The sequence below is a fragment of the Lathamus discolor genome, chromosome 2 (genome assembly GCF_037157495.1).
Source record: "Lathamus discolor isolate bLatDis1 chromosome 2, bLatDis1.hap1, whole genome shotgun sequence".
Classification (NCBI taxonomy): Eukaryota; Metazoa; Chordata; class Aves; order Psittaciformes; family Psittacidae; genus Lathamus; species Lathamus discolor.
Window position 1 is genome coordinate 25,757,808 of NC_088885.1, and position 21,507 is coordinate 25,779,314.

Consider the following 21,507-nt stretch of genomic DNA (forward strand, 5'->3'; position numbering starts at 1 on the left):
TAAATTTTTTTCAGCTCTGAAATATTATCAGCTTCACTGATAGTGCTTATGACCTCTCTTACTGTGTTTCTGACTTGAGGTTCAGAAATTTTCATTTCATTCACTGTGATTCAGAAATTGTTTTTTGTTTTTTGTTTTTTTTTTTTTTTTCCAAATACAGTTTTGAGTTCCTTTTTACTTTTATCACTTTTTTTAATATGCTTACCACATGGGAAGTGCGCTTGCAGCTTGAATTGGAGGCTTGCGTGGGTAAGCCTGTTTTGTAGAAATTGTAAATAAAGATGGGAAAACAATTTTTATGAAATGTGGCATATCCAGGCTGCTGCACACCTCCATCTTATTTATGATATAAATTACAGCATTCAAGTGATATGCAAGGTGCTCATACATGAACTGTACTTAGGAAAACAGAATTTCTGTTTGAATGTAAGAAGTGTGGGGTTCTTTTATGTTGATTTTGGTGTTGTTTTCTTTTTTTAGAAACTTTTGCATGAATATAAGGATTTTGGGTTACAAACCCCAAACTTATCATCATATAATGTGGGTTACAATGTATTATAGGTGGAATTTTTTAGTGTCTGAAGATGACTGTCAAGTTATAATCTGGTAACTGCCTATGTTGTGTTATTTTTTTAACCTTCTTTTTTTTCCATCTGAATATAAATAACACATTAACATAACATTGCCTGACTTCAGTACTGTGCTAGGAACATCTTTATAGTATTTGTAATCTAATACTGCAGATAAATTGAGGGACACAGATAGTCTGCCCCCTGTATACTGATACTTGCGTGTATATTTTGAAAGGTTGTGACTTGACTCAATTTACCCGAGATTGAAAACAGCTGTGTAATCCTTGTCTCAGGGGAGATAGTATTTGAGTGGAGGAGTGCCAATGCATTATTTGCAAAAGTACAAAATTTAGTATTAAGAGATTGGGTGTTTTATGTTTGTTACTTTTGATTTCTGATTAAACCAGCTAAAATATAAGGATTCCAGTCTTTCTCTCCTAACAGCACTAGTGTTGTTGATGAAGTTTTTCAGGGTGTTGCTATTAGTTTGTTCTTGTCCTTGATATCTGGATCGATATCTGTACTCATTAAAAAATACAGGCAAGTGCTTTCTCTGTACGTATGGTTTGGGTGCTTTTTTAACAACTTCTCTTTGTTGAGAAACTCACTTTGGCATTTTAGACACTTGATGTCTTTTTGGTTCTTTTTATTAAGCTGTAGTTGAAAGGCTGTGGGCTTGTAGTGATCCCAGGTACACCCTCCTGCAATACAGGTAAATATTAAAGCAACTGAAATGCCTGTTTCTACGTCTTCCTGGAGTCGTTGCCAAACTGTGGAGCAATGTTATATTCAGGAAACACTCTTTGAAAGATAAATTTTCAAAGAATTCCCTTTGCATTGACCTTTTTCTGGTTTTGTATGAGGGTATGGTACAAGATGCACTTGGGATATAGTAGAATGTTTTAAGAAAAGGGCAGTTTAAATTGGGGAAGTAAATTGTGAAACTGTGAAAGCCCATGATTCTAAAAAAGAAGCAAATTTCCCCTGGCTGAGGAATTCCTCTGTTTTCCTCATAGGTTTACATAAAAGTTTTAATTCTTCACTCTTGCTATTTTATTTTCATAACCACGTTATATTCTAGCTTCTTCCCCAGACACACGCAAAGAGTCATATAATAAATATGCAGGACCCTAGCTTTTCTAAAGACTTGTTTTTTTCTTCTCTGGGAACATGCAGCAAGAACTTCATTACTGACTTTTTCCATTTTGCTTTCTAATCGCCCACTCAGCTTGCTGGGCCTTTGGTGGAAGTATTCCTGGTGGTGTAAAAATAATCGACGAAAAAAACCCACTAAAAACATGGAAAGTGCAGGGCTGGCAGAAAACACAAGTGGGATATGTAGTCCCGCGCACACAGACTGTCTCAGCACATTCAATATCAGCACTTACAAGTTAGGTGCTGGGCTGCCATAGTATTATATGTGCCATATAATGCCATGGCAGTGCAGTGATTATGAAGGTATCGCTTGTGCTCTGAAACTACAGTTTGGTGCTGAATGATGCCTGACCGGGTGTGCTTGGCTGGGGAGGTCTGGCCCCAGAGGGCTGCTTCCACCTCTCCTCACAGGGCAGTGAAGATGAAGTAGCTGCACATGCTGTTTTTGTGGTATTCTTCAGGGCAGTGCTTCGTTCCTGAACAGAGTAGTGTCTGCTACATGTGTGGGCACTATAGAAGTTTCGACACCCTAGAGAGGAAGCAAGAGTAAGGAAAGCTGTGGAGAAACAGGGTTTCCATGTGTAAGAAGGAAGTCCTTAAGGGAAGTGGATCCCAGATCCTGTCTTTCCTGCTTGGCAGGGGTCCTGTCTCCCTTGGAGGTGTATCAGCAGTGGTCTTCCTGAAAAAAGTCACTGCCAAATTTGCCTTGTTTCTAGTGGTATCAGTCACAAAATTATATATGTGTCTCTAGCCCTGAGTTTTATATGGTTCATACCCCAAACTCGCCATGGATTTTAGATGTCCCATTGCTCCTCTGGCAGCCAGTGACTACCTTGTTCAGAAATACTGGTGCATAGCCTCAATTTTCATAATAGTCTTATGGTGAATTTGGGAGATCTGGCTCCCAGGTTCTTCTCAATCTTTGGGATTTAACTTTATAGCCCCTGCATCCAGAGGCAGGCCGGACACTTCTGGGCTTGCAACAAGGCTGGAAGAGGTGACAGGAAGGAGCTGACAGGAAGCTGTCACTGTTGCGCTCCTGTAGGTCAGTGCTGAAAGTAACAAAGTGTATCAAAGTGAAAGTAACAAAGGTGTATCAAACTGTGTCATGTCAGAGTTAGCAAGAAGGAATTGATTATATGGCTCTGATTAAGGAAGACAGGTGGGAGAAGTGAATCCTGGTTTTGTCTTTTGAGTTTGTTTGTGCACTTTTATTTATTTATTTGGATTTTTATTGTGTGGCTTTCGAAACTGTCCACTGAATACAAACAAGAAATGGACACCAAAGCACAGATGGGAGTAGTCAGGTAATTTTTCTGTGACCGCCAGGCTTCTGATTCCTTCTTCAGTAATGTGTAGTCCTCACCCTGTGTAAATGCAAGTTTACAAAGCCTTAGTTTCCTATATTTTTTCTTATTATTATTTGAGACTGTTACTGCTGATATCTGATCCTGAAATTTATTCTTTATTCTTAATTTATTCAGACATTCTAATGCCTGTTCTCTGACACTGCAGAAAGAGTAAAGCAATACTTTGTGACAGAAGTTTCTTATCTAGAGAATTCAGTACAGTATATTTTCCTTTTTTTTTTTTCCTCCTCTAGACACCTAGCTGTTGGGCTGAAGAGGGAGCAGAAAAGAGGTCACATCAGCGCTCAGCATCATGGGGAAGTGCTGATCAACTAAAAGAGGTGAGAAGTTTTGCACAGTGGAGCCTTTCAAGTTTTGATATGTCCAAGACATTTTTTAATCCCTATCTGGAGTGCAAGAAACTGCACCTTTTCCCTCCCCTCTGTTGCTTTTGAAACAGGTTTTACCTTGTTTCAAGAGTGGTTGTTCTCTTATGCCCGTTCGATTTCCTCTCTGCCCACAACACTATGTTGGCTGTGAAGGAGTGGCCAGAGTGAGTGCTGAGGAACCAGGCTGTCATTGCTCACCAGTTTTTCTGTTCAGAGTTACCTTAGCTAGCTTTCTGTTCTTTAACACTGCTCTCCTGAGAGGGACGAAGTATAAGTCAGTATGTTAGCATATTCTTGTCTGGAAATGTTGTTCAAGTTTTAGGGTGGAGATAGAGGACATCATATTTCACAAATGAAAAAGGAGGTTAAGCGTTGATAGAGTACTAGTATGATTACTTGAAATAGTATTTTGCTGTAGACTACAATTGCAACTAGAAAGAACCCACCAAAACTGAAGTGGGTTTGCATCATGAGAAAGTAGATGCAGTAAAATGGTCTCCAGCTCAACTGAAATATCAGTATTTGTCAGTTTTTGTCCCAGTAAACTCCATTCTGTCCAAAGTTCATGTAACTCTAGCTCTGCCCAGTACTTAATAACTGGCTTCCAGTCAGCCTCATTCTGCTGTCAGGAAGGGTGCAGCCCTTGTTCAAGAGCTACACAGTTCTTTTTAAGAAGTTAATCTTGCAGCACATTCACACAGGGTGGGCCTTTTTCCTGATACTCAGCTTTTGAACCCTCTCTCCTGCATCCCTATTTAGTAGGATATTCAAAAATGAGAAGAAACATAGGTTATTTAAGGAGATGTTGTTACTGGCAATACATAGTCCTCTTCCAGACAGCCATTGATAGGAAGAACAGTTATCAAAAGGAGTGATGTAAATTTAATTACTTGAATTTTAAAATCAGATTTGATGAAATGGAATAATCTTGCATTCCAGTGGTGGCAGTAGCCTCATTTTTAAAGATGAGGACCTTGGCCAAAGAGAGGTTAATCCAGCAAGGGTTGTCTGTTCCCATCTGATTGAGTAGCTGTTATGAAACCCATCATAGCTCATTTATTAGTATGTGGGCCTTCAGTTGCCTGAATGACTTCATCTGCCACTGTGAGGAATCACTCAGAATCACAGATTAAGTGCCCAGAAATTAGTGCAGAAGGAGTTTTGTGTCTGAAAATGTTGGCTTAAGCATTGCCCATTAGCACAAAAGAATTGTGGCAGGGGTAGGAATACTGTCTGTATTTCCAGAATAATGCTTGTCTGCTTTTACTGGGAGACCATCCTTCATCATCTGGCGGTTTCCTATCAAGTTCTGCAACAAGCAGCTTTTCTTCACCACAGTGCTGTGGCTGTCAGTGATAATGAAACCTTCAGCACATGAGCAAGTCTCTACCACTGGATAACTGACCCCTTGTGCTAGGCTGTCACCCTCTTTATGGGCTGGCCACAAGAGAAAGATAAGAAACACGTGGCCAATGGGTTTCGTGGTTCCTTTCTGACAGAATGCAGTTTTGGAAAAAATGGGGCGCGTGGAAGTGAACTGTTTCTATTCAAATTTTGCAATGGTTGTTCATTCTAAAATGTGCCTTTGTCTTCTCCAGTTTAGAGTTCTTCCCCTTCCTCTCTTTTCCTTTCTTCATTTTCTCAAAACAGTTTTCTTGCCTCTTCTAGTTCTTGAGGTTCATAAATAGCCCTGGTGTCATTCTGCATGCATTATCTAGTCAGTTTCTCACCTACCTTCCCTTACATGAGTTCTTCCAACTTAGTGTCTGTTCTTTCTCTCCACTGTTTAGCTTCTATTTCATCCCATTCTTTTTCCTTTCCTTCATCTGTAAGTCATGGTTCCAGCTCCTCTGTCTGGCTATTCAGTGCCTGTGTGGTGGGTGTTAAGAGTTTGTTCAACATCAACAGTATCTGTGCACTCAGTTTCTTTGTACCACCGTGATCGCAGTTTCTGGAAGGAGAAATTCTCTGAGGCAGTTCTATTCAAACTGTAAAGCCCACTAGAGACAAAGTTACTAGCAAACGTCTTGCCATGTGCAAACTGATTTTTTTTTTCTAAAGCTTCTCCAAATGTAAAGATTTTTCCAAGGAAAAAGAGGGACACATTCCCAGCATAAAGGACCCCCAGACAAATGTTTGGCTTTTTCTTCCAAAGCCTTGGACAGCAGAGCTGCCCAGGTAAAAAAGCTATAATAGTGCGTTTAAGCACATAAAATGATAAAATGATTTCCACCCCCCTTTCATTTTAATGTCATTCTTAAAATAACTTTAATACTTGTACTGAAATCTCTGATGGGAGGAGGATAGAAGAGCTGAATGTTGCATGGTATCCTTCAGAGGAAATTTTACAAAGCTATAGGCAGATGAAAGCAAGAGCTTAAGTAGTAGAAATAGAAGTATATCACCTCTCCTGGGTGACTGCATTTGTTATGAGTAGCATAGGTAACAGTAGTTCAGCTCAGTGTTTTGCATTGTTTTCCATAGCATTTGACAGTAAACAAATAGAGAGCTGTTTACAGTTTCCTTGGCTTGTTTTAGCACTTTGGATTCATGTTTTCATGTTCCAACAATTCACTGAATTATTTCTAGGGTGTATTTTTTTTTATTATCTTGATACTTGTAAACTAGCCAAACACTTGTATACATAATTTTAATTGGTTTTGATAAAAGAAGATTGAATGTGCTTTGAAGTTTAAAAGACCATGTTTTTCCCTTGGTGAAGTTGAGAGCTACTGCAATTAAAAGTATGTATTTACTACAACTGGGAATTATTATACCATAAAATGCATGTATAGACTTAAGGTCCCAAGCAAGCAAATGAATTCTGTATTGCCACATAAAAAAAAAAAAAAAAAAGAAATCACTTTGGGTAGCTGAAAATTGTTTTGCCCTTGAGTTGACATAGTTGGGTGTCAGGATTGAAGCTGTCTAACAGTGAAATAGGCTATGATTGCTTTCTTGTCATGGGCCTATAAAAAAATTTAAAACTTCCCAGCTCTGAATATGGACTTTGTAAAGATAGAATATACCTTTTTGTCATCTAACAAAGTTTACTTTTTATTTTTTAGTTTATTCTGGAGGGTTCTTCTGCTCATTATTATGAAGTCTTGAAGATAACTTGTTGTAAGATAATGCTGGACAGCTTTAACATTATTTTAATAGATACATGTCTTGACTGGGAGATAAAGATTGCTATCAGTCTTTTACTGGACACAGACAAAGTAGTGTTTTTTTTTCCCCTTTCAATCTAAATTGTTAGCTTGAAATTCTGTTGAATAGGACCAATTTTAATTACAATTTACCCTGAACTGGAAAACTCCAGGTTTTAAACCAAATAGATTTCAGCTTGTATAGGTTTTTTAAGAAATGAGTATTTCAGCTGATTTTTCACTTCCCTTAAGCACCTCTGGATGCTGTATCTGTTAACACTAACACCAGCAACCCCAGCTGGAAGGTCCATTTTGCTCTAACAGACTACTTGAAAAGGACTTTGGAATAAAAGCGAATCAAAAATGAGAGCTTGCACTTTTCATGTGCTTTCATACGCCAATTGAAAGATTGTATTCAAAGGTTTAGGGTGAATTTCTAATGCTTGTTTTGCTCTTTGACCTACTGTTTATTAACAACTGGTTCATGAATGAGAGCCCATTCTCATTAATAAGGAGTTTGGTTTATTCAGCAATAGGAAGTTAACATGTTGTGTAGCCTGATTTGTAAAAATAAAACCTGTTAAGTGGTAAATATTAATGAATCTTTGGACAGGAATGGTGAGATGTGACATGTTCCTTCATATTAGTAATCTGCATCTACATCTCTTCAATTGAAAAGTTATCAAGGGTGCTCAAATTATTCCAGTGTTGTAAAGAACAGGCCTAATTTGCTTATTCCTCAGGTGTGTGCCATTACATTAGACTGCATGTGTATTACAAGTGATATAGAGAAGATTCATATTTATTTCAAGTACACTTCTAGCTGTAAAAAAAATCAGCAAGCAAAAAATATATTTATAGGGTTCTTTCTAACTTCTTGTTCAACAGTCTTTGATGGTTATCAAAAAGGGGCCTACAAGGATGGATGGAGTCTTTCTGATGCATCAACAGCATTGCAGGGAGCAGTCACTGGAAGAGGAAAGGCTGAAATCTTTCTTAAAATTTTTGAAATGTGCACAGATGTACGCTGTGTGCTCCTGCTGTCATATGGTCACATGAGAGTACTTGCCAAATGTGAATAAAAAGATACACTTTGAAACTTACTACCATACATGTTTATGCCTTACAGAATAGCAAAATAACTTTAAATAATTGTATCTCAATGTTGGCAGTAGGGTTCAAATTGTATTTATTCCTTGATGAATTCCTTGATTTGCCCCCACCTCCGCCTTTTATTCTTTTCTTTAGCTGTATCCTCTAAGTGTAAGAGAACTTTCAGCCCATCTTAAAGCTAGGTTACATGGGGAAAGCATTTGAATTGGTATACTAAAATAGGCGGCACATTTTATGTATCTCAGTGCACATATGTGCAAGGCTAAGGGTTTAATGTCTTCAAGAACTGTATGCTTTAAAGGCTACCCATTTGATCTTTTTCTGATGATTTACATGTGTCCCTTTAGTATGACTGTGTGTGCCCCAGTCACCTTCATGCTCAGTACTTGTGTGAGGGAAATGATGTCCCAAACCCTTTATGTTCTTAGCTGCCCTGTTAAAATTGAGAGTTTTGTTACTGCACTTTTTTTTCTTTTCCTCCCAGCATAGCACATCATTTCTTTTCTGCATCATCTTCCTAACTGAAATATCTGTATTCCTGCCCTGGGGGGAGTTCAGTGTCAGAGTGCATCTACACCATTGTAATGGCTGGATCTTCCAGTAGATGTTTTCCTGATACCACTCGTCACCATTTTCTTTGAACAGCAAATTCCCTGGCTCCTGTTAGTAGCATCAGTTACGTGCCCAAGAGAGAAGCTGCTTCTTTGAGATACTTGGTAAAACAGGTGCCATCAAGGCATATATTATAGACTTCTTCCTCACTATGCAAATTATATCTGTTTTCCTAGGATTAGTGTACCTCATATCTGTCTGCAGCTCATTTTGGTTATGTTTCATGCTTAGATTGTGCTTCTCTGCTGCTTAGGAAGAAGATGAACTTCTAGGAAGTTAGCACAACTACCTCTTCCTGTCATTAGTAATGGCTTTCTTTGAGTTTGAGGTGGAAAATACTTGGCAATAAAATCTTGTAGAGGAAAAAACACTGTTGGGATTTCAGGATTAGCTTTAATAAGTGCCAGATTTACTATGGACTCTCCTCGGTAAAGAGATGGAGAATCATTTAATTTGAAGGATTCATCTGCCCTTGTACTCTGTGTCACTGACTGCATAGTGTGGCTGCTCTGAAGCTGGGTTGTCTGTGCTGGGAAGCCTCTGTCCTCCATGTATGGAGGACGGATAAGAAATAGCAGATTCATTTTTAATATGGCCATCCTTAATTTCTCTTTGGTTTTGGTTTGGGTTTTGGGTTTTTTTTTCTGGTAATATCTGCCACATTATGGAAAGCTAGGGTCCTTCAAATTCAAGGCTAAGGACAGGTAATCTGAGAAGGCTTTACTTGCATTGCATGTTTGCCTCAAGTGATCACGTCAGTTCCAGATAGATTCTTCAAGTTTTCATCTCTCTGTTTCTCCCCAGTGATTCCAGAAGCCTTCTATTTCTGTTACTGTTAAGAACCTACTGGCTGCCAAAGCACTCATACTCTTGAGGTAGCTGAGAAAACCTCTGATTCCAGGGCCTTATGATTCCTTTCAGGATATCAGAGCTCCAAGGTTTTAGTCAGCCTAGACACCTACCAGCCTATCAACGCTCTCCCATTTAATGCTTTCACTGTCCAGATTTTACAGTGAAAGGCTATGTTCTCAAAGATTTGCAAGCTGTTTACAACAGAAATCCAGGAGCCAGATCTCTGGGGTGGAATTGTAGAGAATCTTTTTTTTATAGCATGCTCCTGAGGAAAGCTCAGAAAGCCAGATTTCATTTAAATAAAAAAACCCAAACCAACAACTTTTTAACTAGGAAGAAGCACACAGCATCAGGGAGAGACAGCGGAAGTGAAAGATTCATATACAGTACTCTCCCTGCTTTCTGATTAGTCTTGTGGCAGCCATCTCAGTCCACAGCTCTTCTGTTCTGGGCCTCATTTTTCTCTTCTGTTTCTAAGGGTTTTTTTAAAGGGGAAGTTGAAGATTGTTTCTCTGTTCTCCCTGTTCTCCAGCATTCTGATATAAGACACAAATCTTCGTAGATGGATGTAACCAGACTGGTTACCTGCTGGCTTTTGCATCTCCCTATAGAGCTGGGCTTCCTAATTGCCAATACTCCTACAGGGAGGATGAGGAAGTTCTGGGCATTTTATTTTAGTTTTTCAGGGATGAGCTATTTCTTCAGACTCCTTCAGAGTTTCTTCCTATATGGTGCCTGAGTTGCACCTTTCACTAAGAGATTAGTCTAAAAAAAAGAGATTTAGTTCTCTAAATCTAGCTCGTCTTTGTTAGAAACTCAGTCCTATTAGGCTTCTGTCTTTTTTGATATATTCTAAACACAGGCCCTCTTGGAAGTCTGAACTGTTTATCTGTTGCTGAAAAATCAAAGTATTCTGAGTAGCAGTTCTCTGAATATGGGTAACAAGCTGTGCAAGATTTGATGTGAAGCATGAAAGGTGATCCTTCTTTTGTGAGTGATACCAGAAACATCACAAAGAAAAGTCCACAGTCTGGAGTAAAGCTCCATCCAAACCTCTTCACCAAGCACTGTCATCTCTGATGCTGTGAAGAGTGATGTGAAGTGATTCTCTATCACAGAGTTGCCTTACAAGAGCATTGGTGATATATTTAACTACTTAGAGTTAACCACAGAGTGTATGTACTTGTAAGGTGTCACTCAGAAGGAGAGCTTACTTTCTAGCTGATTAGGTTCTTTGAAATATGAATTCTATGTGCATCTCCTTCTCCTTACTTGCCCTTCAGGTTTTTAAAAAATTGTTTCTCTGGCTGAGTTAGAAATGAAATGGGGCCATGCATGCTTTCTTTGCCTTGCATGCTGGTGTGCGGAGCATGAGGGAGAGTGGGGCTTGAGCCCAGAGGAAAAAAATATCCAGTCTTAAAGAAGTGTCAGTACCAGTTGTGTCAATTTGCACATCGTCTAAACTTCTGAGACAATGCTCATAGAGGTAAATACTCTTTTTCATGTAGAAATTATCCAGGAGGAAAAAATAAGTGGATGAATCCCTAAACGGAATACTTTGGTTTCTTGTTAGGGGGCAGGTCAAATGGATATTGGCTTTAGTTGCATTTGACATTTAAAATACGTAACTTTTGATTAGACTTCTTTGCAGCAGACAGCAGAAAAGAAAATTCCGTCTGCCTGAAGGAATCTGTGATAATTTACCCTGCAGGGAAATGCTATTAAATGTATTAAATAAGTTCTCCAAGATGAGCAATGCATATTTGTTGCCAGTTGTTTGTGAAGGCTCTTTGCTTTTATGATGAATTATCATTGGGAAACTTTGGTTTGCTTCAAGATTAAATAAATCAAACTGTAGGCTTCCTAGTCCCCAGTTTAAACCAGTTATAGGCCAGAAACTGCCACAGATTGTCATTCTGACTACTTTTGTTTGCATCAGTTATTACAGTGCTTATTTGTAAATGAGGAAGTTCAGTGATTAAACTAAGCCTGCTGTCACATTCAGGCTGGCGAATAGGGCATATACTTTGGAGAAAGTATCTAATAAGCAGAAGAAGCTTTAATGCTCATGCTTCAAGGGAGGGCAATCACACATGTATTTAAAATCCCCCAAAGAGGACTTAAAATGTCTGTGATTTGCTTTATATGTGATGATTTGAACAGTTATCCATTCGATAACTCACTGTCACTTCACCTGAACTTCTTTCCAGCAGATTGCCAAACTGAGGCAGCAGCTTCAGCGCAGTAAGCAGAGTAGTCGTCACAGCAAAGAGAAAGAACGTCAGTCACCTCTCCATGGCAACCATATAGCAATCAGTCAGACTCAGGTAAGTAGATAGTTCCTTGTATTAATAGCCTCCTACCTTATCAGGGTTGGGTGAATAGAGCTCTGTTTCTTCCTGTCTTTCTGCTGTTTGTTTTCTGATGTGGTACACTGAAATGTTTAATAACCCAATACCGTTGCATCTTCTCTGAAATGTATCTGCTAGTCATCATATAATAAAAGAAAGAAGGGTTATAGCGGGGTATGGCATGATAGCAACTAAAATATATTAAGGTGCTGTAAAAGCACTTATAAGTCTGCATTTCCAGGAATACATGCTTGCTTCCAAGTCTAATTTTTGTGGTGTGCTTTCAGAAGTGTCTGCTTCTCTGGAAGGTCTTTGCTTATCAGTTCTGCAACCCAGTTTCATCTGAGCTGGTTGGAAAAACACAAAAAAAGAAGATAAAGAAAAGGAAGTACCAAGCATTAGCAAGCCAACAATTGATCAGTCTTTGAGCAGCAAGCAGAACACTAACTGGCTGGTTACGAGCAGACTTGTAATTCACCTTACCATGTATTTAGCAGTAAAAGACAACAACACTGTATCGCCAGAGATATGAAGGGAAAATCTCATTTCACTGTCCCATTTTAAGATTTTTTTCTGATACTTTGCTTGTTGTTCAGTTCCCGGCCAGAGAGGCAATTTCTGCATGACATCGAGGAAAACAATATTGTGGTGTACTCTCTAAAAAAATGCAGTAATTCAGCTTGAATTCAAACTCGGCTGAAACCAGTGCTTGTCACAGTACCGCATCCCTGGTGACTGGTGACTAGAGGAGCTATCAGACTACAGGATAGACGTCTTTTTCTTCATGGTTTTGTTTAGGAAAAACCTCTTGGTTGTTACGGTAGTCCAGAATCATCGTCAATGCAGACTCTTTTCTTCTAGCATTAGAGTTTGTGGTTACAGTGGCTACATTATAGTACAGTTGTTACAGTATATTTTGAGAGGTTTCTAGGATATTAAATGGAAAAATTGCTATCATCACCAACCTATTCTTGTTCCAGACAGATTTACTGTAAAACCTCAATCAGACGTAAGCTTTAGGATGCAAAATGTGTCCAGATTATGTTGACGACCATTCTCATGTTCTGTACCTGTGGACATTGTGATGTCAAGACTTCTCTCCAGCCATCAGCCTGTGGGTTTCATATCTTCCTCTCTGAGAGGTTAAGATAAGGCTCCTAGTGTGTCAGCTTCTGTTTTCTGTTGTCTTATTGCTTACTCATTTTTCAAAGTGATGTGTGAGTTTAGGCAAATTTTAATAGAGCTGATAATTTTAACACAGGCTTGGCTAAGGCAATTTTTTGTTTTCAGGTCATTTTTGTTATAAAAATTTGCCTGTGCCCTGAATATACCAATATTCCTCTAATTATAAAGATGCTGACACATATGAAAAATGGCTTTGGACAAATTACCTGGTCAAATTACCTGACCATGAAGCAGATTCTCAGCAGGCTGCAATGGAGGGTGTCCCATGTAGTGTCTGCTCTAGCCATTACTAACTGCCAGTGAAACTGAAACCCAATTACGAGTTATAGAGCACAGGCAAGGTTCAGTCAATGACTTTGTGAACCTTAAGCCACTTGTAGAAAGCAGTTAATCATGTCTCATTTGACAGTGCAGACATTTGAGTCCTGATTAAATTTCACCTACAGTGGATCCTTAGCTTGGACCCCACGTTACTAACAGGCCACTATTTGAACTCCTGAAATGTTGGTTCTGTCACTGTGTTTCCTGACTGCCTTTTAAAATAGCTAGTGTTTTAAAAACAAGTTGAGCTGCGATAACTGATCCTTTATGTTCCTTCTGTTTGGATAAAATCTTATGATTAAAACCTAATCTTGTGTTGAAGGCATACAGGAAATTGATATTATTCCTGAAACTTTTATGCCTCTATAACAAAGGATCCCACTACATTTTGCAAAGAAATGGGTTTTGCTTTCCATGTCAAAGTAACCTGTTGCACATACCACTATGTATAGTCACAGGAAAAACAATTTTTGAGGCAGACCAAAAGCCACCTAGGATATATGTTTTGAAGGAACATTCTTTAGTACTTAGAGCTCACTCTGTTATGGCTTGTGTTCTCTGACAAGGCTGGTGAAGTTTTCCGTTCTGACACCATTGTGGGAAGCCGTTGTGCAGGCAGTGTGTTTTGTCAGAGAATGCCTCTACACAAGTGACGTGCAGCTTTGGAGCTGCAGGGAGAACATGCATTGGCAAGTGAACACTGCTTATGGTTGTCAGTGTAGGTACATCTGTGGTATGTTGCTGCTGCCAAGGTAAAGCTTTTGAGGCTGGCTGCTCAAGATGCACATGAACTCTTGTGCATGGTTCCTATTGGTAACAGAGCTCCACTCCAACAGGTTTTTTCTGAAACCATATTTGTATTAATTTATGTTTGATTCTTAAAGTGATATCTTCAGAGGTCTTTGACTTAAAGTTCTGAAAAGCCAGAAGCTAATGAAATTAAAGGTTCCGAGTGACTGCTTTATTTTGCATTCACTAAAGCCAATCAAAAGAGAATAAAAGTATATTAAGTGAATATTTCAGCTGAGTGATTAAGCTTTAGGAATGTTTTTGAAATCCAAACCCTTTGGATCCCCGTTAAACCATCACTGCCCTGTGTGTTCCCCATCCCACTTATGCAAATTCTGTAGTCTGTACATCTGGAAAGTACATATAGCTGCCTGCTTACTGATAAGTGAAGTACTAGAATGCTTTTATTCTAGGACACTTCTTTGAGTTAAGTAGAGGTGATTTTAGTGGCTTTTGGTTTATGCAAGCATTTCTTTTCATTTAAATTTGCCAAGTAAAAATGGTCACCTAGAAGGCAAAATTAATACACAACTTCTTAGGGGTTTTGGTACACATCTTAGACTTCTGTCTTTATTCCATTTTCCAACTTCAAATTGTATTTCCCTCTACCTTCTAGGCTTCTATTTCCAGATCAGTCCCTATGCCACTGTCAAACATTTCAGTGCCAAAATCAACTGTTTCACGTGTGCCGTGTAATGTAGAAGGAATAAGCCCTGAACTGGAAAAAGTATTCATTAAGGAAAACAGTGGAAAAGAAGAAGTATCGAAGGTAAGCTTATATTAACATGTTTATAGTCGTTTTCCCTTCGTAATCTATGAACATGGGAAACCTTCCTTGTGCCTGAAATGAAAAAATATTTTCTTCAAAGAACTGTTCAAAAATTTTGTTTGTGTTTTAGGGTGGTGTTTGGATTTTTTTGTTGTTGTTTTTTTGTTTTCTTTTTCATTTTTAAAGGGCTTCTTGCCAAACATACTTTGTTTTGAATGCTCTTTCTGTGGCAAACTTGAAAGTTTTTGGATGAAAAGTGAAAATTTAGATTCTTCAGGCTACAGTAGTAAGTAATTAGAGACCAGGAGATTAATTTATTTGCCTCGTTTTGCATTCCTTTTCTTAGGCAATACTTAAATTTCCAGTGCTATGATCTGCTTTTTGGTTTTAATGCTTTTCTTCTATAAACTGAATGTGGACTCTTTTACTTCCATGAAACCACTGTGGTACATCATGGGAGATCTCCATGTGGGAAATGCTGATAAAAGAGCAGGCTTTGCTTATGTGGGAAAACTGGAGCAATGGAATTGTCATTGAGGAGCACTGGGGTGCTTAGATGACACTTAAAATGGGAAATACTTGGTTTACAGATACTGTTCCCTAAATAGCCAATAAAATTTTCTGTTGTGGAATAAACTACCATTCCTTCTAATGTTCTCTAAGATGTAGGTTTTTTCTTGTGAATGGTCATGCAATAGCAATTCAATGTATAAGCCAAGCTGTAAAACTTCAGTTGGAGATTTAAGGTTATAAAAACTGATATTTGCAGTTCTTCATTTCAGTAGTAAACTTTAAAAGTTTTAGAATAGCCTTGGCTTCTCCAGAGACTTAGTTGTGTGGACAAAGCAGTCTTAAGAATTAAATACTGTCGTAGTAGAAGTTGTATGCTAAGTTTGCTTTGCTAAGGCTGGCTCATCCCTTCAGGAAGGGGTGTGTGTTGTAACAGAGGAATAAGGAAAAAAAGCAAACACACAAACCGAAACAGAAACCCCAAATCAATAAACCTTGTTGGACCATGTCCAAAAGAATATAAAAAGGTATGTATTTCAGTGCCACCACTGATGTTGCTTCGGCTAGAATTGTACTCTCCTACAGTTAGAGGGCATTTCATTTATTATCAGACAAATTATCTTTGTAAATGTTGTCCTTGGGCTCTAACAGCTTATTGCTTGGGATGCAGTCTCCTAAGTTACTGAATGTACTGGCTCTGATCCAGCAAAACAGTTAAGCACATACTTAAGTGCATTGTTGGACTGGGGCCAGAGGTGCTCAGCAGTTTATGCAACCAAGGCAATAGTGAACCCTTCCTCCAAACATCTAGCTGGGGAAAGTCTTCAGACACAAAAGAAAGTCATAAATTAGACATTCCCCTTGAAGTCAAGTCCATCTTTGTGCGTAGAGGGTTGTTTCCTGCTATGTAACTGTTGATTTCTGTGAAGTCTAGTCCAGCGGGACCTGAAGTAGAACTCCTAGCACTGTCTTTGAGCTTACTAGATCTCATAGCTTGCTTACAGAAGATCATAACAAGAGTAATTTACTCAATCTTACTGCTGGTGAACTTTCTCCTGGTACAACAATTTAGCTTCTTTTTAGCCTAGAGGAGTTGGAGAAGCTAGGTTAAAGGTTAGGAGTTACTGAACAAAAGATAAGCCATAGGAAACCAAACTTCATAAATTTGATTTCTGCCATTCTTTCTTGCTGTATTTTTAGAAAGAATTTTAAAATAGCAGTCAAAGGTAGTTGGTTGCTGTGGGTGATGTGTGAAGGATAAATTATTCTAAAGACTTGGTTATAAGATTAGTGTGTATCTAAATTTTCAGGTGGTTTCTTTTAACGTGTTTCCACGTTCACTTCAAAGTTTTAACAGTGCATGTTCAAACCCTAATTTTCATGTGATCTATCCAGCTGCATAAAACACTTTATGCACTATTGGGAATCTGTATTCATTTGCCAGGGAAGGTTTGGGGAATAACATACAGCCTGCTAAACACAAGCAGAAGGAATATTACCTGTAGTTTAGGTGTAGCTCACTACCTAATTTTATTTTATTTTTTTTTTCTTCAGATGTGGGCACTATTCCAGTAGCATTCTGATTCCTTCCGTTTCGTTTCAATAACCATGTTCGCGCTGTCCAAAGTAAAATAAAATGCATTTTAATTCAGTTAACTTTTAAAAATGTTAGCCTAGTGTTCCTAAATTTTTCCTGTTAGTCTCTCATCTCTTCAGTATAAACTTGTGATCTTTTTTTTTTTTTACCTGCTTCTTAGTTCATACATTGAAATTGGACTAGATGATATAGAGGACAAAAATAAGATTAAGGTTAAGTTTTATGGATAGATTTATGGATAATACGTGAATTGCTTTTTTTTTTAATGTAGCTCCCAGTTAAAAGGGGTAACCAGTGATACTTTCTTGCCAGTTTCATACTTTAGTCTTCAGATACACAACCCAGTTTAGTTTTTAGACTTGTCTTTTGGTTTTGTAGGGTATGATGTTACATACTTACTGCTTTTTTTTGCTGACTTGAACTTGTGTAATCCTACTTTAAAAATGTATAAATTGATTTAGAATATGTCTTCTGACTTTGTTTTGTTGGGTTTTCTTAATGCTCTGTTTTTTTCTTAATATTTTAATGATAACTAATTGTACTTTTACAATTTCTATAAAAGGAAGAATAATCATTTAGACATTAGTCTTGTTGTTTTTGTGTTTCGTAAAGATAATTGATGATACAGTAATGTCATTATGTCATTACCTTTTAGTAACTGACCATAAAGTTTAGAGGCATTGCATTGTAAGTGGTCAAAATATGCCAAATATTTCATTATTTTCAGTTTAGCCATGTATGTGTGTAATTTTTCAGATCATTCATCTTGCTTAGTTAGCTGAAGGTGTTCTTTCTTTCTTTCGTAAAACTGAGTTAAAGTTGGCTGGCTTGAGTCACTTCTTAACCACCTCTTTCTCCTCAGGTTTATTAATAAACTTTAAATTCATTTTCTAATGCATTTATTCAGATATCTTGGATATATTTTTTCTTCCTGTTTTATAGCTTGTTAACCAGCCTTCCAGGAAGTTGTGATGGCATGTCTGTGTTCCCATCGTAACTCGTAAGAGGGAATCCACTTTTTGTGAAGTAGTGGCAGGCTTTTGTTCTTTGTCTCCTTGTGACTCCACAATGCAAACGTTGGAGACTTGGGTACAATAAGGTGATGGACTTACTGTAGGGAGTGGGGGGTAAGAGGTGTTTCCTCTTGCAGAATATATTGCAAAATAATGAAAAATGCCCCATAGCAAGATACAGACAAGTTCATGCATCTTCTATTCAGAAAAAAACCCAGCCATCACCAGAACAGTCTTTTGTAATTAGAAGTAATTAGAAATGAAGCAATTTTGATGGAATATCATGCAGTATAAGTAAAAAGATAAATGTGTTTGATTTCTAATGCTTCTAGAAATAGCAAGGTGGTTTTATGTACCTTTCGGAAAACTTAATCCTGTAATAAAGGACTTTTTCTAATTTGTACAGGTGGAGAGGATCCTCACATCTTCATATTCTTCATCTGAAAAGTCTGTTTTTTTCCAAGTGTTCCTTCCCACGATACATTATGGTTTTTTGTACTTGCACCTTATCTAATGCATTGATGACTTCATTGATGCTAGAAGGAAGAAGCAGTTTCTTATGTCTGCCTTTGTGTTCCAGAGAACAGTTTTCACATCAAAAGCATTGAATGCTTTGCTCTCAAGAAATTGTCTCCCAAATAGACATAAGGCTTGTTAAGAACAGATTATTTTTAAGGCTCCCATTGGTACATTATATCATAGCAGCATTATTGATGCTACTAAGTAAGGGTGTTCTTGGATTTTTTTCCATTAGAAAGATCGATACTGAAAATAAAGTGATGAATTTTAACAGCGTATTGAGACATGCACGCTCTTGTCAAATCGAGCATTTCAGTACCTTTGCTGGGAGATGAGGGTAGTATGTAACTGTGTCCTAGAACATACTGTCCCACAGGGGTTGGCAGGTTTCCTGTCAGAATGCGTTTGTCATAATATATTTGACTGGACACTCTTGTAAAGAAACCCCAAAACGCAGCCTAAAGAAAACAGTAATTTCTAGTTGTTTTACATGCGTTGAGCATTATGGAAACTAATAGCAGCTGTACCAAATTAGTTGCCCTATTTCTTATGTTGTAAGGTTATGAGGATTTTGGGTTTTAGAACAGTTCATGCATGACTCATGGTAACTAACTCCTAAAGTATGTTTTTATGTTGATCAGGTTTAATACATAAAGTTTTTAAGAAGTGGAATACTTCTAGTTGGTATTTTTCATGAAGATACGTACGGAAGCACAGTAATCTGAATTAGTTGGTATTTTCTATGCCTTAAAAGTTACTTTACTTGGAAAGAGTGATAAATATTTAGCTTTTTCTGCTTGTATATATATTTAGAGGCATGTCTAAAAGTACAGATGACTTTTTGTTCCCCACATTTTAATTCAGCAGAGGTTGAAATATGTGATTTGGGATATACTTCCTGACTGCAGACTGTGCTGTTCTTCCAGGTGTGGAAGAACATCTTTGTTATCCTGAAGTCTTTAATTATGTGATCCACTCACTGGTTTTTTTCACTCCCTGGAATCTTTGCTTTACCTGTTATATAGAGCATAGCATATGCACTTAATGAGCAGCTGTTCAGTGTTTTCATTTTCTCCTCATTAGATATATGTCCTAATGCTCACTTTGAAGTCAGAAATCTGAATTTCTTCCTGGGTTTTTGCTTCTGTATAATAGGAGAGTGTCTGAAATTTTGTTCTTTTTTTATCACACCTATGTAACAAGAAAGATGATATTATCTACACTTTATGGATGGAGAGACACAAATCCATCAGGCTTCAATAAATGTGATTCTTGCGTAACCCGGGAAACTGGATGCCATTTTAGGAATTTAAAGTGCAGCTCCCATCGTCTCCTTCTGCATCTGTGAATGCTGAAGACTTTTGCACATCAGTCCTATACAGACTAGTCATCCAGAAAAAATACCATAGAAGAGAAAGCTTGGTTCAGATGACTTCTTGTCACCTCATAGGATTTTTGTGGCAGAGACAGAAATGAAAATGCTGTTCTGCATGGCAGTTATTTTTTTTATGTTAATTATGAGAGTGTTTTCTTTCTACAACTTCAGTCTTGTTTTTATATCTCCTCTGTGTAACAAATGATATAATGCATCAGGTCTATCTTGTGCATTGAATAAGTCCTGATGAGAACAGCAACACGTAGTCATGTCGTAACACATATGCAGTGTCAATTGAGCTGTTGGAACAGACCACACAGCTGTATCCAGACTTTTCCAGCATTTGATGTAGCAACTGTAATGTTCTCTTTATAGTGTGTTTCTTTGCTCTTAATTGAAATGTGAAATGGTATTAACTGGAAGGCTCAGAAGAAGTAAAGGATCTTCCTGCCTCTTTGTCTGCCTCTTTGTATAATATGTGGTGGTTTTCTGGATAGGCTGTTGCTGAAAAGAGGAGAATGCAATGCTAGGCAAATAGGTTTCATGCCCTCATCATTATCAAAAGTGTTGAATTTTAGTCTCTGGAACAAGCTGTTACAGTTTTGGAATATATGGGGAAGAGGAAAGCAATAAAATTCAAATATTCACTTGAAATGAGAAGGAAAAAGATGTTACTTTTCTGTAGATAGAACATTTAAGCTGTTCTCTGTGGCTTGGATACAATCCTCACTGAAGTGGGGGGAGAAAAATTATATTTAAATCTCAGAGGCATTTTTTCCCCTTCACTTTTAAACAAAACTGTAATTCTCATTTGATTTCTTACATTTAAAGCCGCACTGTCTTTATGAAAAACTACTTTTCCACTGGGAAGGACAAGTAGAGCGTGCCAGTCTATTACTGTGAAGATGTCTACACACTGTGTTGGGGAATGGGATGCAAGATCACTCTGGCCAGTGCCAACTAGGCCAATACGAGCAGGCAGTGCTTACTAGCCTTGGTTCAAGACAAAGCTTGTGAACCTTGTGTAAGCCTGTGCTTCATCAACTTAGTTGCCGTTTTGTCAGAGGTCACCTCCAGAACTGAAGAATGGAACGTAGAGGTGTGCTAGAGAATTACAGCTTACTAGCAAAATTTGGATGATTTCATTTATAATTGTAATTCAGTTGGTTATTACAGCAATAGTGTGCCATTGCACTTGACATTTTTTCCTTTTATCCAAATGTGATCTTTGTCATGGTACTTGTTTTTCTTTCAGTGCAACAGTGACCTTCATTGAAAATTATATTACAAAGCATAGAGATTGATTTATTGGGGAGGTTTACTTTTTAAAACTAATATAAAAGCATACTGCTAGCATACGCTGAAGTGCATTCTGGTGTTAACTTTCCATTAAGAGTGTATAGTAGGCTTGGAACATCTGTACATTGTCCCAGCATTCAGTGTAATTAATCTATGATGTGCCCATTGTACATTGCATTATTTTCTTGTGTCAAAGTTGTTATTTCAAAAGTGGCTTGTTTGCTGTTCTTGAGACCTTGCCACATTGCTTCAGTTATGAGTGCTACGGGCTCACATTGCTTAGTAGTTTGATATTTTCTCTGTAACCTGAATTGCTTGTTTCTCTTGCAGCCTTTGGATATCCCTGATGGTCGAAGGGCCCCATTACCTGCTCACTATCGTAGTAGTAGTACACGAAGCATTGACACTCAGACTCCGTCTGTCCAGGAGCGCAGCAGCAGCTGCAGCAGTCATTCACCATGTGTCTCTCCCTTTTGCCCTCCTGAATCTCAGGATGGGAGTCCTTGCTCAACAGAAGATTTACTCTATGATCGTGATAAAGGTGAGAGTAGAATGACCTGCCTTTACCTATGGGAGGCATGTGGTGTC

General features: G+C 38.1%; 1 protein-coding gene across 4 annotated transcripts in view; it reads left to right on the plus strand.

Moving 5' to 3' along the window:
* The window catches only part of GLCCI1 (glucocorticoid induced 1), a 55,460-nt gene that overhangs the window by 25,689 nt on the left and 8,264 nt on the right, over positions 1-21,507 (plus strand). For 2 of the 4 annotated variants that reach the window (XM_065666204.1, XM_065666202.1), the window contains exons 3-6: positions 3,331-3,417; positions 11,402-11,518; positions 14,454-14,606; positions 21,250-21,460. In XM_065666204.1, the coding sequence (XP_065522276.1) occupies positions 3,331-3,417; positions 11,402-11,518; positions 14,454-14,606; positions 21,250-21,460 (568 nt within the window). The remainder of the gene's footprint in view (positions 1-3,330; positions 3,418-11,401; positions 11,519-14,453; positions 14,607-21,249; positions 21,461-21,507) is intronic. The other 2 variants (XM_065666205.1, XM_065666203.1) reach the window with 1 other exon arrangement.